The sequence below is a fragment of the Tursiops truncatus genome, chromosome 2, assembly GCF_011762595.2.
Source record: "Tursiops truncatus isolate mTurTru1 chromosome 2, mTurTru1.mat.Y, whole genome shotgun sequence".
NCBI lineage: Eukaryota > Metazoa > Chordata > Mammalia > Artiodactyla > Delphinidae > Tursiops > Tursiops truncatus.
In genome coordinates this window covers 117,238,539-117,264,245 of record NC_047035.1, presented here as the reverse complement: position 1 = coordinate 117,264,245, position 25,707 = coordinate 117,238,539, and the positions used below count along the sequence as shown (strand labels likewise).

Sequence of the window (25,707 nt, the reverse complement as noted above, 5' to 3'; positions counted from 1 at the left end):
ACAGAAGGCTTCAGGAACTTAGAATGGAAGTCTTCTCCTTATGGAATGTATTTTCAACTGCATGTGGGTTGTTATGATTGAGTTTCCCAAAAGGACATAGTAGAGGGCTTCCCTGGTGGCGCAGTGGTTGGGGGTCCGCCTGCCGATGCAGGGGACGCGGGTTCATGCCCCGGTCCGGGAGGATCCCGCGTGCCGCGGAGCAGCTGGGCCCGTGAGCCGTGGCCGCTGAGCCTGCGCTCCGCGGCGCAGTGGTGAGGGGCCCGCGTACCGCAAAAAAAAAAAAAAAAAAGGACATAGTAGAGCATTTCTCCAATAGTTTTACCTAACCTTTTGGTCCTCTTAAGGATGCCCTTATTTCCAAGTACACTAGTTGATCATAGAATGATTTAGCCTTACAATAACCTGACAGAGGAAAAAGACAAAGAAAGGAGGTGAGACACTAGGTAGAAGAACGCTTTGATATTATATGCCACTGGTTTCCAGACAGATGTGAGAATTGGTCAGTGGTCCATAAGAATCTTACTAGGACTACGCATGTGGCAGTGCAGCTCATGCTACTCATCTCTCTCTTGACTTCATGGGAGAAGAGCACTAAGAAATCCTTGTCCAGCCCCAAGCTTTGCTTTTCAGAAGGGAACTCAGTGACCCTCAAGGGAGAGACAGATCAGAAGTCACTGGGCAGTCAAGGAAGAAGAGTGAAGATGATTTCAAAATTGAATAATCTTTGCATTAGTAAGTACATTAGAGATAATTTAGTTCAACCCTCTGTGTAGTGCAGGATTCGCCTTCACAGCATCTCTGAGAGATGATTCCTCAGGCTCTGCCTAAACACCTCCAATAACTGGGATCTTCCCTCCTCAAATCTGCTAGCCCCAAGCCAGAAATCTGGGATATATTATAGATTCTTTTTTTTTTTTAACATCTTTATTGGAGTATAATTGCTTTACAATGGTGTGTTAGTTTCTGCTTTATAACAAAGTAAATCAGTTATACATATACATATGTTCCCATATCTCTTCCCTCTTGCATCTCCCTCCCCCTGACACTCCCTATTATTATAGATTCTTTACATCATTCATATCCAATTAATCACTGAGGTAATTTACCTGTCAAATCTCCCTTAAATCTGTTCACTGTTCCCTTCCCCACTATCTTAGTTGAGGCCTTTCTTTCTCATCCCTTTATGTGGTTCTGCAATAGTATCCAACTACCAGATTTCCTGCTACCAAATAATTTGCCTCTAATTCATCCTCACAAGGCAGCCTGCAGTGGACGTTCTAAAACACAAATCTTTTTTTAGATTTTCTTTTTTTTGATGTGGACCATATTGAATTTATTACGATATTGCTTCTGTTTTATGTTTTGGTTTTTTGGTCGCGAGGCATGTGGGATCTTAGCTCCCTGACCGGGATCGAACCCACACCCCCTGCATTGGAAGGTGAAGTCTTTTTTTCTTCTTTTAAATAAATTTATTTATTTATTTATGGCTGCATTGGGTCTTGGTTGCTGCTCGCGGGCTTTCTCTAGTTGCAGTGAGCGGGGGCTACTCTTAGTTGTGGTGCCTGGGCTTCTCATTGAGGTGGCTTCTCTTGTTGAGGAGCACGGGCTCTAGACGTGCAGGCTTCGGTAGTTGTGGCTCGTGGGCTCTAGAGCGCAGGCTCAGTAGTTGTGGCGCACCAGCTTAGTTGTTCTGCGGCATGTGGGATCTTCCCGGAACAGGCCTTGAACCCATGTCCCCTGCATTGGCAGGTGGATTCTTAACCACTGTGCCACCAGGGAGGTCCTGGAAGGCGATGTCTTAACCACTGGACTTCCAGGGAAGTCCCTAAAACACAAATCTAATCATATCATACCTCTGCTTAAAACCCTTTACCCTTTAGTGGTTCACTACCACAAACAGCAAAAAAAATCCAAGGTTTTAGCCTGAAATGCATGATCTTGCCTAACTCTCCAGGGCACACCTCAGCAACACTAAATGGTTGTGTTACCCACACGTACCAAGCCGTTTTGCATCTCCATACTTTTTGCTCATGTGTTGCCTCTTCTTTGCTCATGTTGTTACTCTTCTTTCCCTCTGTCAACCAGCTAAATAAGTTCAGAAATTATCTCCAGGAAGGCATCTTTCTTCCTTCTTAAAAAAATTTTAATTTTATTTAATTAATTATTTGTGTGTGTGTGGCTGCATCGTGCGGCATGCGGGATCTTAGTTCCCTGACCAGGGATCGAACCCACACCCCCTGCAGCGGCAGCGCAGAGTCTTAACCACTGGACTGCCAGGGAAGTCCCCTGGAAGGCATCTTTTGACACCCTTCCCTGTGTAATATAAAAATATTCTGTGTGGGGAATTCCCTGGCAGTCCATTGGTTGGGACTCTGCGCTTTCACTGCTGCGGGCCCAGGTTCAATCCCTGGTCGGGGAACTAGGATCCCGCTAGCTGCATGGCATGGCCAAAAAAGCAAAACAAAAAAATTCCATGTGTATTCTCTATCACTGCACTCATCATATTATACTGAAATCATTAACTAGCTCATCTCTTTCCCTCCAGGTGAGTCTCTCAAGGCGGGGACTATGTCAGAATCCTAGCACATGGCACAGGACTCATGGTAACAGGTGTTTAATATATGCCTAGTACAAATTAAATACAGGACTTTTTCTGATGTGAGTTAAAATTTATAACTCCAATTTCCAACTTCTGTTCCATGGAACAATAAAAACCATCTTTCCAGGGAAATAAGCATTAGGCTGGTACATAAAAAGACAAACTTTAAATACTCTTTACCTGACATTTGCACTTACCTAAGTTGCTGTATGTTGCACTACAGGGATTCGGGTCCATAGGACCTGAAATGTCTCCCTTTTCCTCTTCCCTTTCCAGTTCAGGCAGCGGCAATGCCGATGTGACTGAAGTACAGCTCCCACCATCTTGCTTCACAACAGTGCTTGGATCCCGAGGAGAAAAATCCTCTGTCACTTCACGGGTCACGTGACTGAAACAAATCAGACCACCATCACACTGGCATTCAAAGGTTTTTGCTAAAATTTAGATTTGTGGAAGGCACATATTGCCATAAATGTAAATAACTGGCCCTATAGTCACAGCAATGGGTCATAAACCCCAACATACTTGTCTGAATATAAGGCAGTCTTTCATGCAGGCAGATACTTCTATCATATATATATTGGGATACTTGATACATACTTGATTCATACATATTGAGAATTCAGTTTGGTAGAGGAGCTATAGTAGGCTCAGAGGGAAGTTTGAAAATAACAGGTAAGGAGTGGAACTTTTTTTTTAGGTAGTAGGGGTAGAGGGAACTGAATGCTTAACTTGTTAAAGAGTAATACACTAAAGTATTTAAGAAAGTATTTAGCATATTTACTATATTTACCATACTATAGTACAGTCATCCCTTGGTATCTGAAGGGGGCCGGTTCTAGGACCACCCACAGGATACCAAAATCCACAGATGCTCAAGTCCCTTATATAAAATGGCATTTGCATATAACCTACACACATCCTCCTATATATTTTAAATCATCTCTAGATTACTTATAATACCCAATACAATGTAAATGCTATGTAAGCAGTTGCCGGTGCACTGCGAATTCAATTTTTGCTTTTTGGAACTTTCTGGAATTTCTTTTCCCCTAATATTTTTAATCCATGGTTGGTTGAATCTGCAGATGTGGAACTCGCAAATAAAAAGGGTGAACTGTGCTATAATACTATAATAAATATGAAATACTTTACAGTATTTACTTTATTTAGTATATAATATTTACTACACACTAAAGTATTTACGAAACTATTTAGTAAAGGATCAGGAGTAAAGTTGAGATTTAAAAAAGGAAGTAAAGCAATTATTTTAGGTAAACTGAGGCCTGGAAGCCTTGTTGCTAGGAGCACAGTGAAGCATCAACCTTTTGCCTGTATGCATGCAGCAGGCAAGGCAAATGGAAAAGAAAGTTCTAACCTCTAGTTAATCTCATCTATTAAAATGAATCTGAAGCATCCCACTGGCCACATACCAGAGGATGGTCATCCATAGTGCTTTGTGTTTCCCGATCTTGTTTCACTGCTGCCTGCTCATTTGCTTATAGCTATCTCTTCCAGTCTTCCCCACATCCCACTCTGCCTGAACTTCCAATTCTGTTGCTATAGAGTACAAGGGGGTGTAATGATTATTAAATGTTGGTGGAGAAAACCGGCCTAGTTAGAAAATCTCATTGGGCTGGTTCAATGAAACAAATTCAAAATCAAGCACCTTTAATGGTTTCTGGGTCTACTAAAAGTATTCCTAGACTGTCACACACTCACCAGCTAGCTCTTCTTCCTGTTTTTTTTTTTGTTTTGTTTTAATGGGCAAAGAGGAAGAATGAAAGGAAACATCTTATATACTGTGACATGTTATTTCTGGATTTTCAAATGGCAGTGAGTCATGGTGACATTTACAAGTTTCTTTAAAAGAGGTACTTTGTTTGATCATGTGTCAGCAGAACATATATCACCTGTGGATTTGAGGGAGTAGATCTGAAGGAGGAGTACTTTCTTATCAATTTTTCATTATGGAAATTATGCATGTGCCAGAACAGAAAAATAAGCCTTGAAGTCTGCTGGATACACAACTTCAAAAATATTCTTTCAAAGCTGGCAGAGCCAGAGGTCTCTCTATACTGAGAGTAAGCAATGAGTGGGAGGTACCATTATGGAATCTGGCTCTTGGGGATAGGGTGAGGTGGGAAGGGATCAGTTCACTAGCAGTCAGCAGGGTGGTTTATGTAAAGGAGGCCTCACATGCTAAAGCATGCTGACTCTTCTTAATGGGCCGCCTTAGGTTATCAACCCAAAACAAAGCTAGTTTCTCATAATATGGAACATCATAAATTCAAGGTAACAAGGGGCTCTACTTCCACGCGTTAGCGAAGAAAGCAAAGTGACACTTCTGAGACCCTCTTAGACGCCACTTAGTGTCACTGAGAAGTTATCAACGTGCTTCAGGAGAGGGAAAATGATCTTTGCTGGGCAAAAGTTAATTTAAGCCATTTTAAATTTCAAAGCAATAAATATAGTGATTAAAAAACATCATCCCCCTTTGACAGGAAAAACATTAAACCTCCAGACGCTCTCTTCTTATTCTCGAGTCAACTTGAGAGGTTTCTAAAAAGGTGTTTTTAGGCTCCTAATCTCTGCAGCCTTGCTCTTGCCTTTTCTCTTACTTCCCCCAATCTCATCGTTATTACTAAAAGGAAGCTCTCTTTTCCATTTGTCAAAAATGATTGGTGAAGGCGGGTTCAGAAACCATGACTCCACCCTTGCTTGTCTGTTTTCCTCCCAGGGAATGGGCTATTTATATTAAGCCTATTGTAAAAACTACAAGAAAGAGTTGCTGCTATTAACCAGTGAGGAATTCCCTGGGCCTGTTCCCACGTACATGAAACATAGCTCTGTACTCTTAAGGGGTTCTCAAAACAAAATATGGATGCTAAAAAGCAAGAAATATTAAAGACTCACCCACTGTACTCACTCATACAATTCCCCATTAAAGGAAATTCTACAGGGCCTTCTTCAGTCTGTTAATCATGTTCTGAAGCTCTGATGAACCATAGCTCCCACTGAGTTCCGGAGGACTACAAGTCGGGCAAGATATAAGAGGCTCGAATCCTGCACCTTAATATAACCCACTGCACCTTGACCTTTACCTGAGGGGTTTGGTCTGGGAAATGAGCCAAATTACCTTTGGGAAACTAAGCAAAGTGAAAGCTAGTTTTATTAACTCTTTGAGGACCGGGGCAGCACAACCTATATTCTCTACAAAGGTCAGTTTTCACAAGCACATTTTAAATAAGTGCACTGGTATATTAAATCACCAGTTAAAACAATTGTCATCTATGAAGAACTATGCAAAAGAGTTGATGAAAGTTAAATCACATGGATTTGCAAATGGATACTAAGATGTTTAACCTGCATTTACAGTGACAGCAGTGTCTAAAAGGAAGAACTTTAAAAATGCATCAATGATACGTCATGTCGATGCTTGAGGGAAGAAAAGCTCTTTGTATGATTAAAATGGTAAAAGAGAGAGGAAAGGGGAAAGGAAGAGGTTTTGAGAGTTCAAGCTTAGATGTGGTAACATGCTGTGACTAAAAAATGAAAAAGAATCAAGAACAGCATCAGAGAAGGTGATTCAGTCACTATGAATAAACAAATTGTCCAGGAAGAAAAAAGGAAGTAAAATCCTATAATTAATTTATCTTAGGCATATTAATTTTATAAGGGAATATAATTTTTGACCATTGACTTTTTTAATGTTTCATATTTAGATATAAAATCAGAAAACCCTCCCAAATAGTAATATGACGCTTTCCAAATACAGGCTTTATCTCCTAACAAAGTGGTTCACCACTGACCTTTCATTGGGAAATGTTTGATGTAATGGAGAAAACACCAAAACAGGAATCAGAGAAGCCAGATTCTGTTTCCCTATTACTTTGATCTTCTGTACAAACTAGATGACAACATCAGGAGGGAGTTAAAGGAGAAAATGAAATGTCCCCCATTTCGCCCATGAGATAGATGGTTAAAAAAAAAATTCTTTAAAATGAAATTACAAGAAATCTACTAGGATTTCTAATACAATATATCTTAGCACATGTCTTGAAGTAGCAAATAATGATGAAGGTAATGATTTTTTTCAGGATAAGTACAAGTTGATATTCATTATTATAAAACAGAACTGTTAACTGATAAATGGCCCACAGAGAGGAAGTTATGGCTTTTCTATTCCTGCTATTTAAATTCATGTTGAAACAATCCCTAGTTCTGTAATGCAATGTAGGATATCTGTAGTAACTATGGCATTGACATCTAGGTCCTTGATCATCAGGCTGGGTCAAACCCTGACTTTGTCTCTCTTTTCCTGACCCTCAGCATTTGTTCTACTTTCAGAATGGGAGATAGCACACATTTCTTTTTACCTCAAACTCTTTGACCAATGTTTCATTAATGACCAGTTTTTAATTGAGATTTGGTAATGCCTGACCTGACACAAAAAAAATCACGTCACTATCTCCACAAAGACACATCTCATTTTCTGAACATGGAGGATGAACCTAAGGTATTCAAAGGAAATGGTAACATTGTTACAGATTTGTCTGTAATACAAATGAAGCCCTTGGTAAGTTTATATCTCAACAGTCTGCAATAGTCATACATAATTCAAAGCCGCAGAAGCAATCTGCGGGAAGCTCACTTGGCTTACCCAGGTAGTAGGATTAATCATTACACCATCAAATGAAATAATCCTTTTTTTTTCCCCCTGGCAAATTCATTCAAGACAGATTTTGGTAGAAATTCTGTTAATGTCTGAATATACTTTTTAAAAAGGCAAATCAAATGCCACATTAGAAAGGATTAAAGGCCTTTATGTATCCAAGTATTTCCACGATTTCAGTTCAACTTTTTCTTCAAATTCAACCACCTTCATTCAGCTTCAGAAGGGACAGTAAATGAAATCAGGCTTCTATAGAGACCATCTGCCTCTTGGGGCAAATGGTATCCTAAATTCTCATTTGCCAGCTCTCTTCAGCAGCTGCATCTGTCTTTAGTTGTCCAGGTCAGCCAATAAGCAAATGCGTGATTTTTAAAACCTCCTTTTACCCCTAAAGATCAGATCAAAGCAATCAGAAACAGCATTTCATGGTTTTATTACTGGTTTCCAAAGCTGCTTATTTCTGGAGTTGCTGGGGATGATGGACCTTTGCAGAAACGGGATGTGAATCAACACGAGGAGGAAAGATCAAAGTTATCGAATCCCACACTGTTTATTTACTGAAAGGGGGAAAAACTCCATTTCCTTCTGTCTCCCTACCTCTAGGACCTCCCACCAATATGACATTTCTTAATCCTATCTTAGTTTCCAGGTCATCTACTTGATTTCGCTACACTTTCCAATTACTGGCATTCTCAGGTAGAAAAGTGTTGTGTCCATTGATCACTATCTTAGTGTCTCCAATTTTCCACTAAGCCTTCTGTCGTCTTTAACTGAAAACTTCAAACTTCTTATCCTGGACTGAGATTAACCTTTAACTGAGATCTGATGAGTTCTTGCTAATACGTCTAACATAGTCTGGTCAGACAAAGGTAGCTCTTCCTGGTGTGAATGAAGTGGCTAGGTCTTGGGATAGGGAAGACTGGCAGCCATGTGCAAGGTCTTGAATAGACTAATTTCCAGACACTGCACAGTTTCAATTTTTTTTTCTTTAACAAATGTGTTTTTTTTTCTTTAACAAATTTTTTCTTTAGCAAATTACAAGTGTCTTCAAGGCACTAGACTGCAAGACAGCAAAGTAGATAAAAACACAGGCCACTGTAAATCACTGTCACCTTCATAATACTAAGAAAAATTACAGTTTTAAAATCCTATGAAATAAAAATTCAGAATGGCATCTGTACAAATTAACAGAAAAGATAAATTAATCTTGGAAAAGAGCAACAAAATTGGGCTGCTTTTCTCAATAACAGAGGTGTGGAAGGAGATTCTCAGCGTCACCATTTGGCCTTAGCTCACTTCTAAAGAATGGGGTCAGATATTGATGTTTACTTCCTGGAAAGGCAAGTATGAGAAGAAACTATCAACAGGCCTCTCTAACAGGACTAACCTAAGGACGATATGGAACAGTCATTTTCGGGTCCTGGACTTTTCCCGCATGCCCAGAAGCTCTGGAGAAGTGAGTCACTGCACCTTTCCCCAATGTCCTCTTATCTCCCTCAACTGCCCGTTTGCCCTTTTGAGTCGGGGAAGCGAGATGATTATGTATACTAAACTCTCCAGAACATGGCACGCTCGCTGAAGGAATGGATATAGGGAGGGAACAGGAACAAACACTGCTCAGAACCTATTCCTACTCTACGCTGCACAAGCTGCACACTATTCTGTTTAACTCACAAAAACACCTCAAGAGGTAAAGACGATTATTCTCACTTTACAGATGGGGAAACCAAGACTGAAAAAAGTGAAATGAATTGTCTAAGGTTATGTGTGTACTTAGGTGACAGAGTCAGGATCTGAATTCAATACTATGCAACTCTAACATCCGTATTCTTTCCACCACACTGATACCATTAGGTAAGCCTGGTGCATTGTAAAGATTCAAGAATAAATGCTTGATTATGAAGATGAAGAAGTAAAAGTGTTTTGAAAAGAAAAAAGCTATTATTGAAATGTGGGGTATTAATGATTACAGATGGATTCTTTTGAAAAATTCTAAACAAAGTCATTGTTTACATTGCAAAAGGATTTCTTTACATGGGAACTGCTCTGGTATAGAAAGACTGTGTTTATAGATGTTTGGCTTCCTAATAATAATCACCACCACTACCTCCACATCTGCTGACTGCTAGGTACTGTGTGCTTAAATATATATCTCCTAACAATAATACTCTGAGTAAGGGTTGTTATTCCCATAATAGCAAATGATAATAGCAGCCAAAACTTACACAGTGCTTATTATGTCCCTGTTCTAAGCCATGTCTCTCAACAGTGGCACTACTGACATTTTGGACCAGATAATTGTCGTGGAGGGCCTTCCTGTGCGTAGTAGAATCACACTAACATCTCTTACCTTCTATCCAATAGGTGTTGGAATTACTCTCTGCTTCCCCAGTTGTGACAACCAAATAGTCTCCAGACATTGCCAAATATACCCTAGGGGTATAAAAATCCCTTCCCCTCCCCTCCTGTTTAACACTTAACATTAATTCTTTTAAGTCATACAAGGTTATTATCTCTGTTTTACAAATGAAGAAATATTAAGCCCAGAGTGGTTAAGTTATTTGCCTCAGGTAACACAGCTAATACCTGGTGGAGCTGAGATTCAAACCCAGCACTTCAGCTCTAGTCTGTGCTCTAAACAGATACATTATTCTGTCTCTCAGTTTATAGATGAGGAAACTAAGAAGCAGAGCTCAAGAAACTTGTCCCAGATGACACAGCTAATAAGTGGTGAAAGCAGGATTCAAATCCAGGTCTGAGTGACTTCAAAGCCTATGTTCTAATATATTATGCCAATTGTTATCAGACTTTAACATGTCTAAGAGTTACCTTGTTAAAGATGCAGATTTGCGGCCCTCACCCCCAGGGGTTGATTCTACAGCTCTGTGGTATGATCCAGGGATCTGCATTTATATAAACACCCCAGGTGATTCTGATGCAGTTGTTCCTAGGGCCACAATTTGAGAAACTATTTTTTACTGCCTCTCTCTCTGCAGAGAGAAGAGGGAAATTAAGTATAAAAGGAGTAAAGTATAAGAAGTGAGGAAGAAAATTTTAAGTGAAGGAGCATCATTGCTCAGAAGCAATATGGCTGAACAGGGGAAATAAAATAATTTAAGTAGTCACAGATAAGAGATTCATAATGGGCTATTAAAAAAGGGAGGGAGTGCTTTGGGACCAATCCTTACCTTCTGAGGTTTATTCTTAGAATACAATTATACAAACTTACAAAATGTTAGGAAATGAGGATATGGCCTAGTATGACATTTATGATTTTTATTAGAAGGCCTGGCTGGATGAAGACCACTCTGAAAATAGGAAATGGCAACTGTGACACCAGCAATAAGTCTTCCAACATGCAGTACTATCCCAGTTCTTTGTATCAACAGAGGACAGAGGTGAACACAAAAGGCAGGCCCCTATGATGAAAAAGCTGCTCCAAGACAGACCACAGCACCGGTACCTTCTACCCACCCTACCAGGGGACTCTTCTTAAAATCTCTTTTGTTCTGCTGTTCCTCTGTTCTATATCAGCCATTGATCCTTGTGACCTGTTGAGGTCAGGTCCAGACTACGTGTAGGACTTCAAAGCCCTTCACCATGAGGCTGCAACATATGTTTTTATCTTTATTCCAGACTTTCTGAGACACAATCCTTCAGCTCCAGACAATGTATTTACATAACTCCCTGTCCCTTGGACACACCATATTCTACATTTCTGCTGTACCTACTTTCCCTTCCTAGAGTTGCCTCCCTTCTTCTTTCCATCTATTCCAAACTCAGCCAGTCATTAAAGACTATTCAAATCTCACATTACCCATGATGTCTTACTGTCCATGGAGAATCTTCCTTCTCTGAACACCCATGGCAGATGTTATAGACTGTTTGTGTCCCCTTCAGATTCATATGTGGAAACTCTAACCCCCAGTGTGGCTGTAGTTGGAGATGGGGCCTCTAAGGAAATATTAAATGAGGTCATAAGGATGGGGCCCTGTCAGACAGGATTTGTGTCCTTTTAAGAAGAGGCACCAGAGAGCGTGGTTTCTCTCTCTGTACACATTATGGAGGAAAGTGAGGACATAATGAGAAAGTGGCCATCGAGTCAGAAAGAGAGCCCTCACCAGAAACCAAATCAGCTGGAAACTTAATCTTGGACTTTTGGCCTCCAGACTGTAAGAAAATAAATTTCTGCTGTTTAAGCCATATGTCTGTGGTACTTTGTTATGGAGCCCAAGCTAAGGCAGCAGGGACTGAGGATCACAGAAAGCACTCAGTAAATGGGTGTTGAATAAATCAAATCAGGTGGGATCTGGGCAGCAAGGCACTAGAAAGTAGCACCAGGATCTGTATCTACATTCCTCCCAGCAAAATTTCTGCCTATATCACGATGGAGAATGGAATAGGGACAGGTTCCAATGTGGAGCATCCAAAGAGGGGTTCCTCTCCCCAGCTAGGAAGTCAGAGGAACAGAACATCTTCTCTGATGCAGAGTGGAGCTTCATGTGCCAGCAGCACAGAAAGGCCAACGGCTGATTCTTGAGGCTGTTTCTCTCTATGATAACTAGGAGTTGGTGTGGGGAGCGCATCAGTGTGCACTGCTATCATCACTTTGCTCTTTTCAGGCAAGCCTTTCTCCCTGCTATTAACAAATCACCATTATAGAGGTACCATATGAGGATAAACTGCTTGTCCTGGGTTAAACCTTTAAATATCACCTGATGACTCTAATCAATATTCTACTGCAGTTATATTAAATAATCACTGACTGAAACTGTGGCCTAGAGGTTTGAATAAAGGCCTAGAAATTAGAAACTCAAATTTAATCCCAGCTCTGCCACCGATGCTACTCTGTCCATGTCTCCCATTATTCATCTATAAAATGGGTGTAGCGACATTTACAGGAGTATGTATTAACTAGGAATTTCACATAAAGTGCTTCGAAGAGAGTGAACAACTGTGCCAATGTTGAGTACTTTAAGAGTGCTCGACAGGTCAATGAATCAGTATGCATCACTGTGGCCCTTAGTGGTCACAGACATGCCTTCTTGAACTTAGGCTGCCTTTATAAAAGACATGGTAGATACCAACAGACTCAATGATCACCAAAAGAGTGCAACAAAAATTACTAACAGGCCAAACATCTCTAAAGTCAGAGTCTGGCTCTGACACCTACTTGCAGAGTGGCCCTGGGACTGTCGATGAGCCTCTCTGTTTCTCAATTTCCTATAATAGGAAGAATGCACTGTCAGAGATACTGGGACAACTGAGGTAATGTGAATGAAAATTACAAATTATATAATAAGATACAGGTATTTAACTTCAGATTCATTAGGTGAACAAGGAAACAAAACGGACCAAATAAGTAGAGGAATTCTCAGTTTGATTCTTCACTTTGTAATACATTCATTATGAGACTCTAAACAAGTCAGTTTACTTCTCTGGATTTTTAATCACCTCCCCAAAGAGAAAGGAACATAAAGCTATCTGAAGACCACCCCATAACCATTCTGCATCATTTTGTGATTACAATAAAGTGAGGTATTTATCAGTTTTCTCTAAAAGAGGATTATTTAAAAATTCAATAGTAAGGACTTTATGAACTCATCTAAGCTTTAGGAACAATATGTCAGCAAACGTAGATGTGCTGATAGTCTAGAAGTTTCTTTAGAGCAAAGAACATATGATCAGAAGAACGAGCTGCTACTTTCAGCTTCTGTCTCCAATTTTCTTCTTTATGAGAAATAGGAATTTGATCTTCAAGGCCAGTTTGGTCTGAAAAGATGACTTTGATAGGTTGTCTTAGCAAAGAGTAGAGATAATACAAATTAAGATATAACTGGAGCACAACTTAAACTAATACAACATTGTAAATCAACTATACTTCAATTAAAAAAAGTGTTCTTAAAAAATTTTTTAAAAAAAGATTGTACATAACAAACAAACAAAAAAAAGATGTATAACTGGAGCATAAACATTAAAAAAAAAAATCTAGCTGAACTTTCCAGAGAGAAGAACATCACATTGTACCATAATCTAAGAAGTATTTGGACTTTCTTTTCCCATACTCTGTGTGCATACACACATGTATATAAAGAGACTCAGACTCTGGTTATTTTAGTGAGTAGCAAACCTGACTAGTGTTTGACCAGAATGGCTACAGGCCACTAGCATGCCTGATGACTACAGACAAATCAGATACTATAACTTAGTCCAGGGGTCAGCAAACTTTTCTATGAAGAGTCAGATAGTAAATATTTTAGGCTTTACAGGCCATATGGTGTCTATTGCAACTATTCAACCCTGCTGCTATGGTGCAAAAGCAGCTGTAGATAACATGTAAAAAAAAAAACTGAGTGTGGCTGTTTTCTGGTAAAACTTCATTTATAGAAACGGGTGAAAGGTCAGATTTGGCCCACAGGTCACAGTTTGCCAATTCCTGGTCTATACCCCTGAACCTTGGAGTGGATTAGAGGGACTCCAAGGATTGACTCCTGGATTATTTAGGAATATAGCTGAGTTCTAAGGACCCTAAGAAGATCAAAATGGTCTTGGAAGGGTATAAGAAGGCTTATACAGATGACTAGCATTCCTAAGGGAGCAAAGGTGTGCCAAATCTAATCTGCGTGTCCAGAACAGAAGTTGGCTGAGGTTTGGACAGCAGTGTAAGGCATAGCTGGATTCCTGAAATGGTTCTGGGAGTCCTAAAGAAACTGGACTTATATGGTATCCAGGATGGATACACGGTAGGGGTCTTTGCTAATTAGGAACATGATGTTCAGGGATGGTGGAGCTAGAAAGGTTAGTCAAAGGTCAAGAGGCCATTCAGGGGGCAAATGATATCCTTAACTTCGGCTGAGAGTGTTATAGTTATTTTAGGCGAGTTACAGTGATTTTCTTAGTTATTGACTATTTTTCTAATTGATTAGAAAGAAAATTTTTGAGCTAAAATTTTTTTGTTTTTCTTTTATGGGCTGTGCTGTGCAGCATGCAGGATCTTAGTTCCTGACCAGGGATTGAACCCGTGCCCCCTGCAGGGGAAGCATGGAGTCTTAACCCTTAGTTAGACGTGGAGTCTTAGTCTCTTGAGCTAAATTTTTAAGTACATGTATGTGACTGGCAATAGATATTGCCTACCAATTATGAAATAAATACGGTTTTAGTCAATAATCAAGAATTTACCACCAGTTTACTGAAAAGACTACTAAAAGGGTATATACTTTGGGAAGAAGTAAATTGAATCCAGAAGGGAAGAATGAAATAAAGATGGAATAGTTAAAAAAAAAAGTGATAAACATGTGATTAAATCCAAAATTAAAAAAGATGATGCAGTGTGATGGGGAGTGACTGAGAGTGGGGGGAGTTTCCTATGATTGGGTAGCCAGTGAAGAATCTTCTGAGGGAGTGACATTTAGATCGAGAGCTGAATGACAAGGAGCCAGCCATGCAAAGATCTGAAAGAAGCATACCAAACAGAGTGAATAGCTGATATAAAGGGATTAGGCCTGGCACTTTTGAAGAACAGAAAGAAAACTCCTATTGTGAGAAGTTTATGAGCAAGGTGGTGAGCAGGAGACAGGTTATATTGGTAGTTAGAGGTCAGATTGTATAGGGACTTCCTTCACTGTGTTGAAACAATGGGATCTGCATTTTAGAAAGAGTACAAGACTGTTCCAGAGAGACTAGATTAGAAGGGGCGAGAGATTAGGCAGGGAGATCAATTAGAAAAACACTTTATTATATTTTGGGTGTAGGGGATGAAGGGAAGAGAAAAATCAAAGATGACTCCTGGGCTTCCCTGGTGGCGCAGTGGTTGAGAGTCCGCCTGCCGATGCAGGGGCCACTGGTTCGTGCCCCGGTCCAGGAAGATCCCACATGCCGCGGAGTGGCTAGGCCCGTGGGCCATGGCCGAGGAGCCTGCGCGTCCGGAGCCTGTGCTCCGCAACGGGAGAGGCCACAAAAGTGAGAGAGAGGCCCGCGTACCGCAAAGAAAAAAAAAAAAAAAAAGATGACTCCTAGTTTTCTAATCCGAGCGACTAGATGGATGGTGGGACCATTTATCAAGGGAAGGCTTGGGATTGAGTAAATTTGTAGGGAAAAATCAAGAGTTGTGTTTTGAACACGTTTCATCTGAGATGTCCAGTTGATGTTTAAGTGGAGATATCAAGTGTATAAGTTATATGTGAATCATGGGGGAAAGAGATCAGGAGTGGAGATATAAATTTGGGGTCAAAAGAATATATGTAATATTTAAAATCTTGATACCAGATGATGTTTAGCCAGGGGTTAGCCATTAAAGTTTAAAGAACCCTTTAGGCATATGGATATGAGGGGGGGAAAAAAAACACCTATCTTTTAGAGATACCTACTGAAATTTTTACAAATGAAATGATGCCTGGTATTTGCTTCAAAATAATGGGGGTGCGGGGGCTTCCCTGGTGGTACAGTGGTTGAGAGTCCGCCTGCCGATGCAGGGGACGCGGGTTCGTGCCCCGGTCTGGGAAGATCCCACATGCCACGAGAGGCTGGGCCCGTGAGCCATGACCGCTGAGCCTGCGCGTCCGGAGTCTGTGCTCCGCAACAGGAGAGGCCACAACAGTGAGAGGCCAGCGTACTGCAAAAAAAAATAAAATAATAATAATAATGGGGGGAATGGGATGAGGTATAGATGAAACAAGATTGGCCATAAATTGATAGTTGTTGAAGTGTGGTTTTGGGGTAAGTGGTGGTTCATTTTATGAATCTACCTACTTTCGTATATGTTTAGAATTTTCTAACATAAAAAGTTTAACATAAAAAGAGGGGAGGGCTTCCCTGGTGGTGCAGTGGTTGGGAGTCCACCTGCCGATGCAGGGGACGCGGGTTCGTGCCCCGGTCCGGGAGGATCCCACATGACACACACACACACACACACACACACACACACACACACACACCACCCCCACCCCCCCCCAAACAAAACAAAACAAAGAGGGGAATTCCCTGGCAGTCCAGTGGTTAGGACTCTGCGCTGTCACTGCTGAGGGCCTGGATTCAATCCCTGGTCAGGGAACTAAGATCTCACAAGCCGTGCGCTGTGGCCAAAAATAAAAAAACAAATTTTTTTAAAGAAAGTAAATAAAAGGAACTATTTTAAGCTAGTTTCCATTAAAAGTGGTAGAAGCAGAGATGGAGAGAAGTAAATAGATTTGGGATTAAAAGGTGGTCCCCCATTAAAAGGTGGTAACAGTTCCATGGTCAACATTTTAAACAAGGCACTCAGGAAGAAAGCAAGCCTGAATAACCGGAGGTACATGAGCAAAAGGGTAAGTAAGATTAATCAGGTAGACAGAGGTCACATATATAGGGCCTTCTTCAGTTTGCAGATATGACTGGTTTTATATTTAAGAAAGAGCACTTAGCTGTTCTAAGAATAGAATGCAGGGGGGAAACATTAAGCAAGGATTATCTTAAATTCTGATGTCCTAAGCATAATTTGTAAAGAAGTCAACTGTTATTGCTAGGTACTGTGCTAGATGCTTTACAGATATCTATTTAGTCCTCATAATATCTCTATAAGGTAGGTATTATCATCACTGTGGTACACGTTGGGAAACTTCAGTCAGAGAGGTTAAGTCAAAAGTCACACAACTACCAGTGGTATAATGAGAATTCAAATTTTTGTCTGTCTGACTCCAGTGCTTGCATTTTTCTCACTATGCAATATTATTCCCCATGCTATGGACACCAAAGAGTTGTAGAGATGGTAGGTAAACTAGTGCTTTTAAAAACGATAATGGAGAAATTCCCACCTGGTCACAGACCAGACTAACCACTAAATTAATTTCTCTTGATCCAGACTAGCCGGATGGAAATGATGCCTATGGATACATTGTTGAGCCAAAATTTGACTGGTATCCCTGTCACCAATATTTTGCCCTTCCAGTTCATTTTTAATACTTCTGCCAGTAGAGATTTTATTTAAAAAAGAAAATCACACTACTTTCATCCTTAAAAACTGTTTCTGCTACAAAATCTATAACATAAAGGGCCAAACATTTCAATGTAGCATGCAAGGCTCTTCAGTCTTTCTCAGAAGTTCTCAAACTTTTTCTCTTAAAAATTATTGAGAACTGTAAGAGCTCTTGCTTATGTGGATTATATCTATTGACATTTATTATATTCGAAATTAAAACTGAAAAATTAAAAAATAATTAATTCATTAAAAAATAGTAAACACTTTAAATATTAACCAAAATAATATTTTTTTTCAAATCTCTTTAATATCTGGCTTAATAGAAGACAGCTGAATGCTCATATGTGCCTCTGCATTTGATCTGCTGTGATATGTTGCTTTGGTTAAAGTATATGAAAAAGATCTGGTCTCATCCACATATGTAGGTGGGAAAGGTAGTATTTATAGTCTTCTAGATAATCGTGGATATTCTTCTTTGGTACTACATCAGAACTTGGCAAGTGGTAGTTTCTTAAAAGTTACTTGCAATATGGAATCTAAAACCATACCAATGAACTTTTTGTACTCAGTTACATTAAATCCCTTGGTCTAACTTGCAGTTTCAATGGATCTTTTACTCATGCATAATTCTGTAACATCCTGCATTGGGTCATTTGGAAATAACCGGTTCACTGAGTTATGTGGATCTTCCAAATGCTGACACATTTCATTATATAATTTTAACAATCTTTTTTGCTAATGCCACCACCAATCTCATCAGAAAAAATGTTTAAGTATTAGGAAGCTGTCACGGTAGCAGATACAAGTTTGCAAAAGTTCTTATTTTGCTTGAAAGCGTGAATTTTATTATTGACAACAAATACTGTCAGTTGTTTTCCTTGAAGTAATAGGCTCACTATGTTCGTTAAGAAAATATCTGCCAAACACCCAGGTCTGTATAACCACAGCTGGTCTGCCCCTTGTTCTTTCAAGGTGGTCCATGAAAAAGGTGCTGGTTCAGCTTTGTAATTCAAATTTTGAAACTCAAACTATTTTACAAGAGTTTTTCCTTGAGACAGCCATACTTTGGTATGCAGCATAAGTACTCCCTGTGTACTTCTCATTTTAGCACACAGGATTTTTAAACAGACATATATTCAAGGGTTGAGATTTAATAAAATTTAGTACTTTATCAAGGACATTCTTAAGTGAAACTGGTGTTTGTTTTTTAAAGCTACTAGTACCACATGGTGCCATGGTTTTGATTTGTGCAGGTATAAGTAGTTTTACCCATTATTGTTTTTGCATCATCAGTGCAAATGTCAACACAGTGAAAAAGACAAATAATGTCTTAGTATTATTATGAAAATGGTGACTTTTACATGGTCACTATTTGACCTTGCATGGACCACATTTGAAGAACCACTGGTCTATTCATTATCCTTTTCCAGTCACCGGTCCTGCTTCTGTTTGTCATCATCATCTATGACTGCATATATTGTTCCTTTTGCCTACAGTGTCTTCCTCAGCCTGCTGGCAAAATCTTATTTTTCTTTTAAGATCTGGTTTGCATTTCATCTCTGAGAAGCTGATTTCATGTCTTTATCATCTTGAGAAGCTGATTTCATGTCTTTATTTCTTTTTTTTTTTTTTTGCGGTACGTGGGCCCCTCGCTGTTGTGGCCTCTCCCGTTGCGGAGCACAGGCTCCGGACACGCAGGCTCAGCGACCATGGCTCACGGGCCCAGCCACTCCGCGGCATGTGGGATCTTCCCGGACCAGGGCACGAACCCGTGTCCCCTGCATCGGCAGGCGGACTCTCAACCACTGCGCCACCAGGGAAGCCCTGATTTCATGTCTTTTAAGCTGATTTAATCCTTCTGATTTTTGCGCTTCTGTGCCACTCTGAACATACGTTGTTTTAGCATTTATCACATTGAGGGCAGAGGGGTTAGTATCATTTTCAAGCACCCACTATGTGCCAGACCCTGTGCTAAGTCTTTTACATATTTTCTTATTATATCCTCAATCAATTCTATGTGATAGGTATCATTACAGCCACTGTACACTGAAGGACCAGATAGATAGCTGAAGCTGAAGTCAAACCCAAGCCCATTATTTTGGCAGTGTGGTAATCTTTCCCCCTATTTATCCCTATGGCACATATGCACAGTTAAGATATTCCATTTATGTCACCTGAACAGGCAAATAAATGAACTTCGTAACAATCTCATCTCATAATGTAAGACTCTACAAAGTCCCTCATCTTTCAGAGCCTAGAGTTTGGCCTTCAGTAGAGTATTTTTCATTCCTTATATACCATTTAGATTTGGAATCTTCATTTACTTATAGAAAAACTGGCATTTTCATTTCTTCCAGCAATGTGTTCCCAGCCGTGGGATGGTAATTTAATGATTACACTGCCATCAAGCTGGAAACATAAATGTTGACATTTGATAGTAATGTTTTTCCTCTCAAAGATGCTTCAAGTAAATACTAATGGTGTATCCAAGTAAATGAAGTAACTGTTGGAAAAGCAAATGGTGTATATTTTTCAACATGAGTATTCAAGTTTTAAAAAGTTAAAAAAAAAACCTATTTGATGCTAATACCTCTTTTTCTACTTAGTCTGGGACCTTATGAAATGTGAAAATTCCAGTGTGCCTCTACAAAAAGCTTAATACCTCAAATTGGCTTTACTTAGGCTACAGTACATTATCTTAAGAATGGTGGGAAGACCAGTGGTTCTCAAAGTGTGGCCCCAGGATTAGCAACAGCATCATCACCTGGAAACTTGTTAGAAAGGACCCAACTCAGACCAACTGAATCAAAAACTCTGGGGTCAGGGCCCAGCAATTTGTGTTTTAATAGCCCTCCATTTATTGTGATGCATGGTTAAATCTGACAACCAATGGGGCAAATGTGCTGCATCATTTGGATAGATGGATGTTACCTATAAAGAACTAATAAATGTTGGAAGATACGATTGGCCCATATACAAGCAAATCTGTGAAAATATAAGCTGTATAGTAAGAGGTCTGCCATACCAAGGACCCAGGCTATCCTCAAGCCTATATACAGTGGCACGCAGCCAAAGTAGAGAAATCTCACTCCACGGAGGAGAAGCCAAATTATTCCTTGACCCTGCCTTCCAGGATGCGGATAAACACACCACAGCCATACTTAATGAGGAGTAAAGCCATTTGTTGATCTGCAAGAACTATCTGCCATTCCGTCATAGGTGACTCCAACCACGTGCTGTTTAAATTGCTTCTTTTCTGTATAAAACAGCAACCTGCGATACATGTGTTTTATTACTACTACTTTCAACTACCAATGACAAGCCTATTCTACCCAGAAATATATTCCACTATTCTACTTGCTTTGTTATTACATGGATTTAAGGAAAATAGGGACTTGTTAGCATTTTGACTAGTTGGGGGTATGTAAAAAGCTTATTTTAGTAAAGAATATATATAAAACTTCCTGGCATTTTGCTAGAAAAAGTGAAGGCATTAAGTGTTCATTTTTATTTACACTTTTCTAAAGAAAAGCTGGTGAGAGAATCTGCTCTGAATCAGAGTTTTCTGTCTTTGCTGGGAGGAAGCCAGGCCTGGTAGAGAAGGCTCACTGTAAATCAAGAGGGAGGAAGACTCAGAATCAGATGAATGGACTACTCAGGGCATATCTTTGCTAAGAACAGAAATACAGGTGATATAAGGAAATCATCCCATTTGTTAATACAAACTTGGATAACAGTTCCTTGTTTTTATTGGCAGTACATTAATTTTGATTAAAATACAAATGAGAAAGAAAAAACTTAGGCTTCCTAAACATAAATGTTTATGTGAATGATTACAAGTGAAAATATAAAAATTTTGTTTGATTTTATGTTCATTAACAATGCAACATTATAGGAAGAATACCAGTTTTACAGTGAGACAGATCAAGGTCTGAATTCTCCCTCTGACAATTACTAACTGTGTGAATCTGGCCAATTCTAATTTCTCTAATTTTCAGTTTGTAGGGCTGTTACAAGGATTTGAGATAAATATTTGGGATGTGCCTTATACAGGCTAGGTGATCAATAAACAGTTATTCAAGTATTAAAGAAAACTGATGCTTAGAGAACTGGTGTGGGTGTACAATTTGCCTAGTTGGATTGAGAATTATATCACTGGGTCTCAATCTCAGTAACCAACTTCTCTTATTTCACCTACATGTTAAAAAACTATAAACTGCTTGCCCTTTCCCCCACCTTTCCACAACGTATGAAATAAGGACAGAAAGAGACAGAAATTAAAAAAACAAATATTCCCTTAAAAAAAAAAATGGAGATAGAGATAACACCTTGGTGAAAGCCAAAAAAAAAAAAAAGCTTAAGAGTTTGATTTCATTTATAGTGAAGGAAAGAATAGTATCACCATTTATTCATTTGATCCTGTTTCTTCCTCACACTATCATAGCAGTTCAAAGCAACAAATTATTTATTGCTCTTAAAGTATTATGGATTTGCTTTTCTTTTAAAGCCCCTCTGCATTTATCAGAATGCAGCAGGCTACTTTAGCTAAAGATCCAGGGCCATAAACCTTGTTCAGTGCAATAAGATCACTTTAATAATATTCTAATCTTGAAATGCAGTTGAAAAGATAGATGATGGTCACTGAGTGCTACTTACAAACAAAAATGGCTCTCAAACAATCTTAAAGATGCAAAAAACTTAGCAACTGAAAATGTGTTTAAAAAAATTCCCACATTCTGCCAGTATATTTTACATACCTGAGAATTTTCTTAGGAATCTGTGATGGAGAAGAATGACTCCTTTTCTTCTTCTCTGAGTCCTGTAGTAACCCATCCTCTGCTCTACCCTTCTCTGTGACTGCTGACTGCTCTGCCCTGGCTTTGCCCTGATCCACACTGAGCTGGCCTTGGGCAGGGTCACACCTGTACATGAAGACGATGGCTGGCTTCTCGCTGGACTCTCCTTTTGCCTCTGTGAACCAGTGATGGCGCTGAACTGGAGGAGGGGGCAGCATGTGGATGACTGTGCCGTCCAGGCCCACCAGTTTCCCTTTCTCTCGGTCTTTCTCTTTGTCATCCTCTTCATCTGTTTTCCGACGGCGGAAGAAACTTTTAAATGATATCCAGCGTTTAGGTTTTGCATCAGCGGCCCGCCTGCTGCCTTCAGAGTGCAAAACTGATTCAGCTTCCGTTGACCTGGTAGGGCTAGTTGGCTTGGTCCAGTTGGTGAAATGCCTCTGCAAAAGGTTACTTGCATGGTAAGGGGAGGAAGTCGAGCGTGGTGGGGGAAAGGGGGGTGGCGGCTCACTCTGGGGGTTAGTCACTAACTTGGAGGGAGGGGTGGTGACTGGCTTTGTGAGTGGATCTTTCTGTACTTTGGTGGTAGGACTTTCCGTGGTCTGAGGTGCTTCAGCCTCACCGCTGGGCTGGGATGTGAAGAGAGACTTGGGCCGGACTGGTGTACTCTTAGGTGTACTCTTAGCAGCACTGGCGTCGGGAGGAATGGCATAAAGCTCTTCCACACTGCAAGCTTTAGGGCCAGACTGAGGCATTTCTGGAGGAGACTGTGGGGGCTGGATCGAAGCCACGATCTGAGAGAGCACGGTGCTTGCCTTCTCCCTGGCGCTGCTGCTGCTCACTGTCGGAGACTCCTGAGTGCTTTCTGTTTGGGCCACAGGTTCTTGAGTGGTTCTCTGGAGCTTTGCTGGGGAGCTGTGGCTGGAACTGTAGCTCCTCTGTGGTGAGGACTGACCTCTGTTAAGACAGCTGTTAAACTCCTGAACCTTCTGAGCCACTGAACCCCTTTTACGCTCTGTGCTGTTTAAAAGCCCTTTAGCTTGGGGACATTCAGTGGCTTTGCTAGTGGTGTTATCAGACACTTTGCTTTCAGTTTCTATCTCTTCATAAGTATGGCTTATTACACTTGTGGTTTTTTCCTTCACTGAAAGTTCTCCACTTGTTCCGAGAAAACTTTTGTAAATGGCTAGATTGTCATATGCATTTGGATTGATTACAATGGGAACTTTGATAGCATTTTTGGAACTCCGAGCATAAGTTGGTTCATCGTGAATGATAATTGGAAAAGGTGGCATACCGGCATTGTTATAACTATTAAATTTTATTTCAGACAAATTAGGTGACTTAACAGGGATGGTTTTGGAGGAAATGTTTGTAGCTGTGGGTGAAGTAGGTGCTGATTTGTGACAGTTTTTCCTTGGAGGGACATTTGGTCCAGTCCCACCGCTAATTAATTCCACCTTAGGTATCTTTTGTCGTGGACTGGTACTGGAAGTCCATACTTCCTGGTAGCGGATTGCACTGGATTTTTGGAAATGGGCACTTATTTGTCCTGATGTCAGTGTGGGTGATGTCACTGGAGAGTTTGGAGTAGAAGATGAGCTTTTCGTCTTGGGACTTTTAATAGGGCCCTCGAGGTGCTCACTGGCCATGGCTGCTGACACATCCACAACAGTATATGGCTTGCACAAAGGCTGTTCCAGATTCACAACTCGGTAGGGCTTTGCTTGCTCTTCTACAGGAACGAGGTTTATTGTTACTGCTTGCCCAGTAATATCTGTAGGGGCTTTACTTTCTTGCTTCTCAGTTTGTACGGCAATCTTGCCATCCTTCTCTTCCAATCGGAGAGCAAGGACTGCTTTGTGCGTCTCTGGAACTTTTACTGAGCTTTTGGATGCTTGTGCTGAGTCCTTCTCCTGATTATTACCAGAGAGGCTTTCATAATTGGGCTCACTTTCCTTCATGTCCTTAGAATCTCCCGGGTTACCAGGAGCTATTCCCACATTACAAATCTTCTGGGATAAACTACTGGCTGTCTCAGAACGTGATTCTTCTGTTAAAGAGGAATCTGGGGATGTGGAGTCAGACGACACTATGCTCTGAATGCTTCCTGGTCCATAGGAGACCACAGAATTCTCTTCATAACCATTCAGGATTTCATCATAACTGTCATCATAGTCTACAGCACAGATTCTTTGCAGAGATTTATTTCGCAGGGGGACAGTATTCCATTTTTTGTCCACAAAGAATCGAACAGGAGACAAAGTGTTTGCCCTAAAGTTGGCAAAGCGAGGTTGCCCTCTCATGCGAATCTCCATGGCCAGCAGTTCTTCATCACTCTCATCCCAGCTCTCGTGCTCCTCCTCCATGTTACTCAAAAGCACATCTTCCTCACTCTCTTCGCCACTAGAAAACTCTGGGTAACAGAATCGACCCCCTTCATTACTGATCACTTCTGTGCTCCCACTCAGAATAACATGCTTGCCCTGAGTATCCTTTATTCCGCCCATCATGCAACTTGGTGGAAGCTTTCTTTCCAGTGATCGTTTATAGCAATCATTTATTCTTCCTAAGAATGTTTCTCTGGAGTTTGTTTCATTTCCTTTTATTTGAGGGGTGGTATCCAAGCCTGCTATCTCCTTTAACACCTCAGTTAGTCCACTATTGTTATTTGATATCTTCTTTGCACTATCATTATTCCCATAAGGCTTAGGAACATGGCTAAATCCTTCAATGTCCTCTTCATTATTATTATTAAGTGGTTTCTGATTCAAGGCCATCCTGTTTCGGTTCCATCCTATGATGACAGGTTTGTTCTCACAGTGTTCTTGGATACTAAGCTCACCACACATACTTTGCCCATCTGCCACCATCATAGTGGGCTTCACAGCTATAGTGGGTTTTTTAGCCACAGGAGGCCGGAAATTTCCGGTGTTCCTGATTCGGTGGTTGTTACTCTGATTGGCATTAGTTTTATTGCCATGGGTGATGGGTGCCTTCTCAGGGTCTGGGGGGAGCTGATGTAAGCTTTTAGGTTTAAAGCAGTTCTTGCATTCACCAGGTTTCCAAACGTGTTCAGTAAAGGTATTACAAGCAGACATTTTTAAAAATAGAACTTCACAGACAACGCTTTCCTTTCAGTGCATGGCAAAACTTTCATCTGTTAGTTTTCACCTCCCCTATGTTTCATAGCAGCTCTTGTAAGTGTGATCAATCTGTTGGGGGAAGGGGGAGAGAAGAAGAAAATCTGAATGGAAAAGGTACTATGAGGCTTATCATGATGAATAATTTGAAAATACTGGCTCCAACTTTTCCTTAAAATAACAGATTGAGAGATAAACTAATGTGGGCACTTTATGAACTCTCTTTGGCTAATGAGCAGTTTTGGAATGTGTGTTTTTTAACCATAATTTTATGCACTCTCATTGAACCAAGTACAACATTTCATTTGATGTCTCTGTGACAATGATACTGTGAGCTTCCCCTCCCAGAAATGTCTTTGAAACCGTTCTTTCTGTTATCCTCCAGCCTGAAGCTTCTTGGTCCATTGTGGGTTCCTCTTCTTCTGCCCACCCTTTATATTTGGATATCTCATAGACTCCTCAAACACAATGCATTCAGGACTAATCTTCTGTCCACCTCTTTTCTCAACTCTAAGGAACTTTTGTACTCTAACCAGCCCTCC

General features: G+C 40.4%; 1 protein-coding gene across 24 annotated transcripts in view; it reads right to left on the bottom strand.

The window, feature by feature from the left end:
* Window positions 1-25,707, bottom strand: part of PEAK1 (pseudopodium enriched atypical kinase 1) — a 293,418-nt gene that overhangs the window by 33,002 nt on the left and 234,709 nt on the right. For 22 of the 24 annotated variants that reach the window (XM_073801288.1, XM_033852028.2, XM_033852030.2 and 19 more), the window contains 2 exons: window positions 21,984-25,237; window positions 2,797-2,987 (listed from right to left, as the gene is read on the bottom strand). In XM_073801288.1, the coding sequence (XP_073657389.1) occupies window positions 2,797-2,987; window positions 21,984-25,123 (3,331 nt within the window). In that variant the 5' untranslated portion in view covers window positions 25,124-25,237. Of the gene's footprint in view, window positions 1-2,796; window positions 2,988-15,640; window positions 15,886-18,836; window positions 19,730-21,983; window positions 25,238-25,707 lie in introns of those variants that run through there. The other 2 variants (XM_073801286.1, XM_073801289.1) reach the window with 2 other exon arrangements.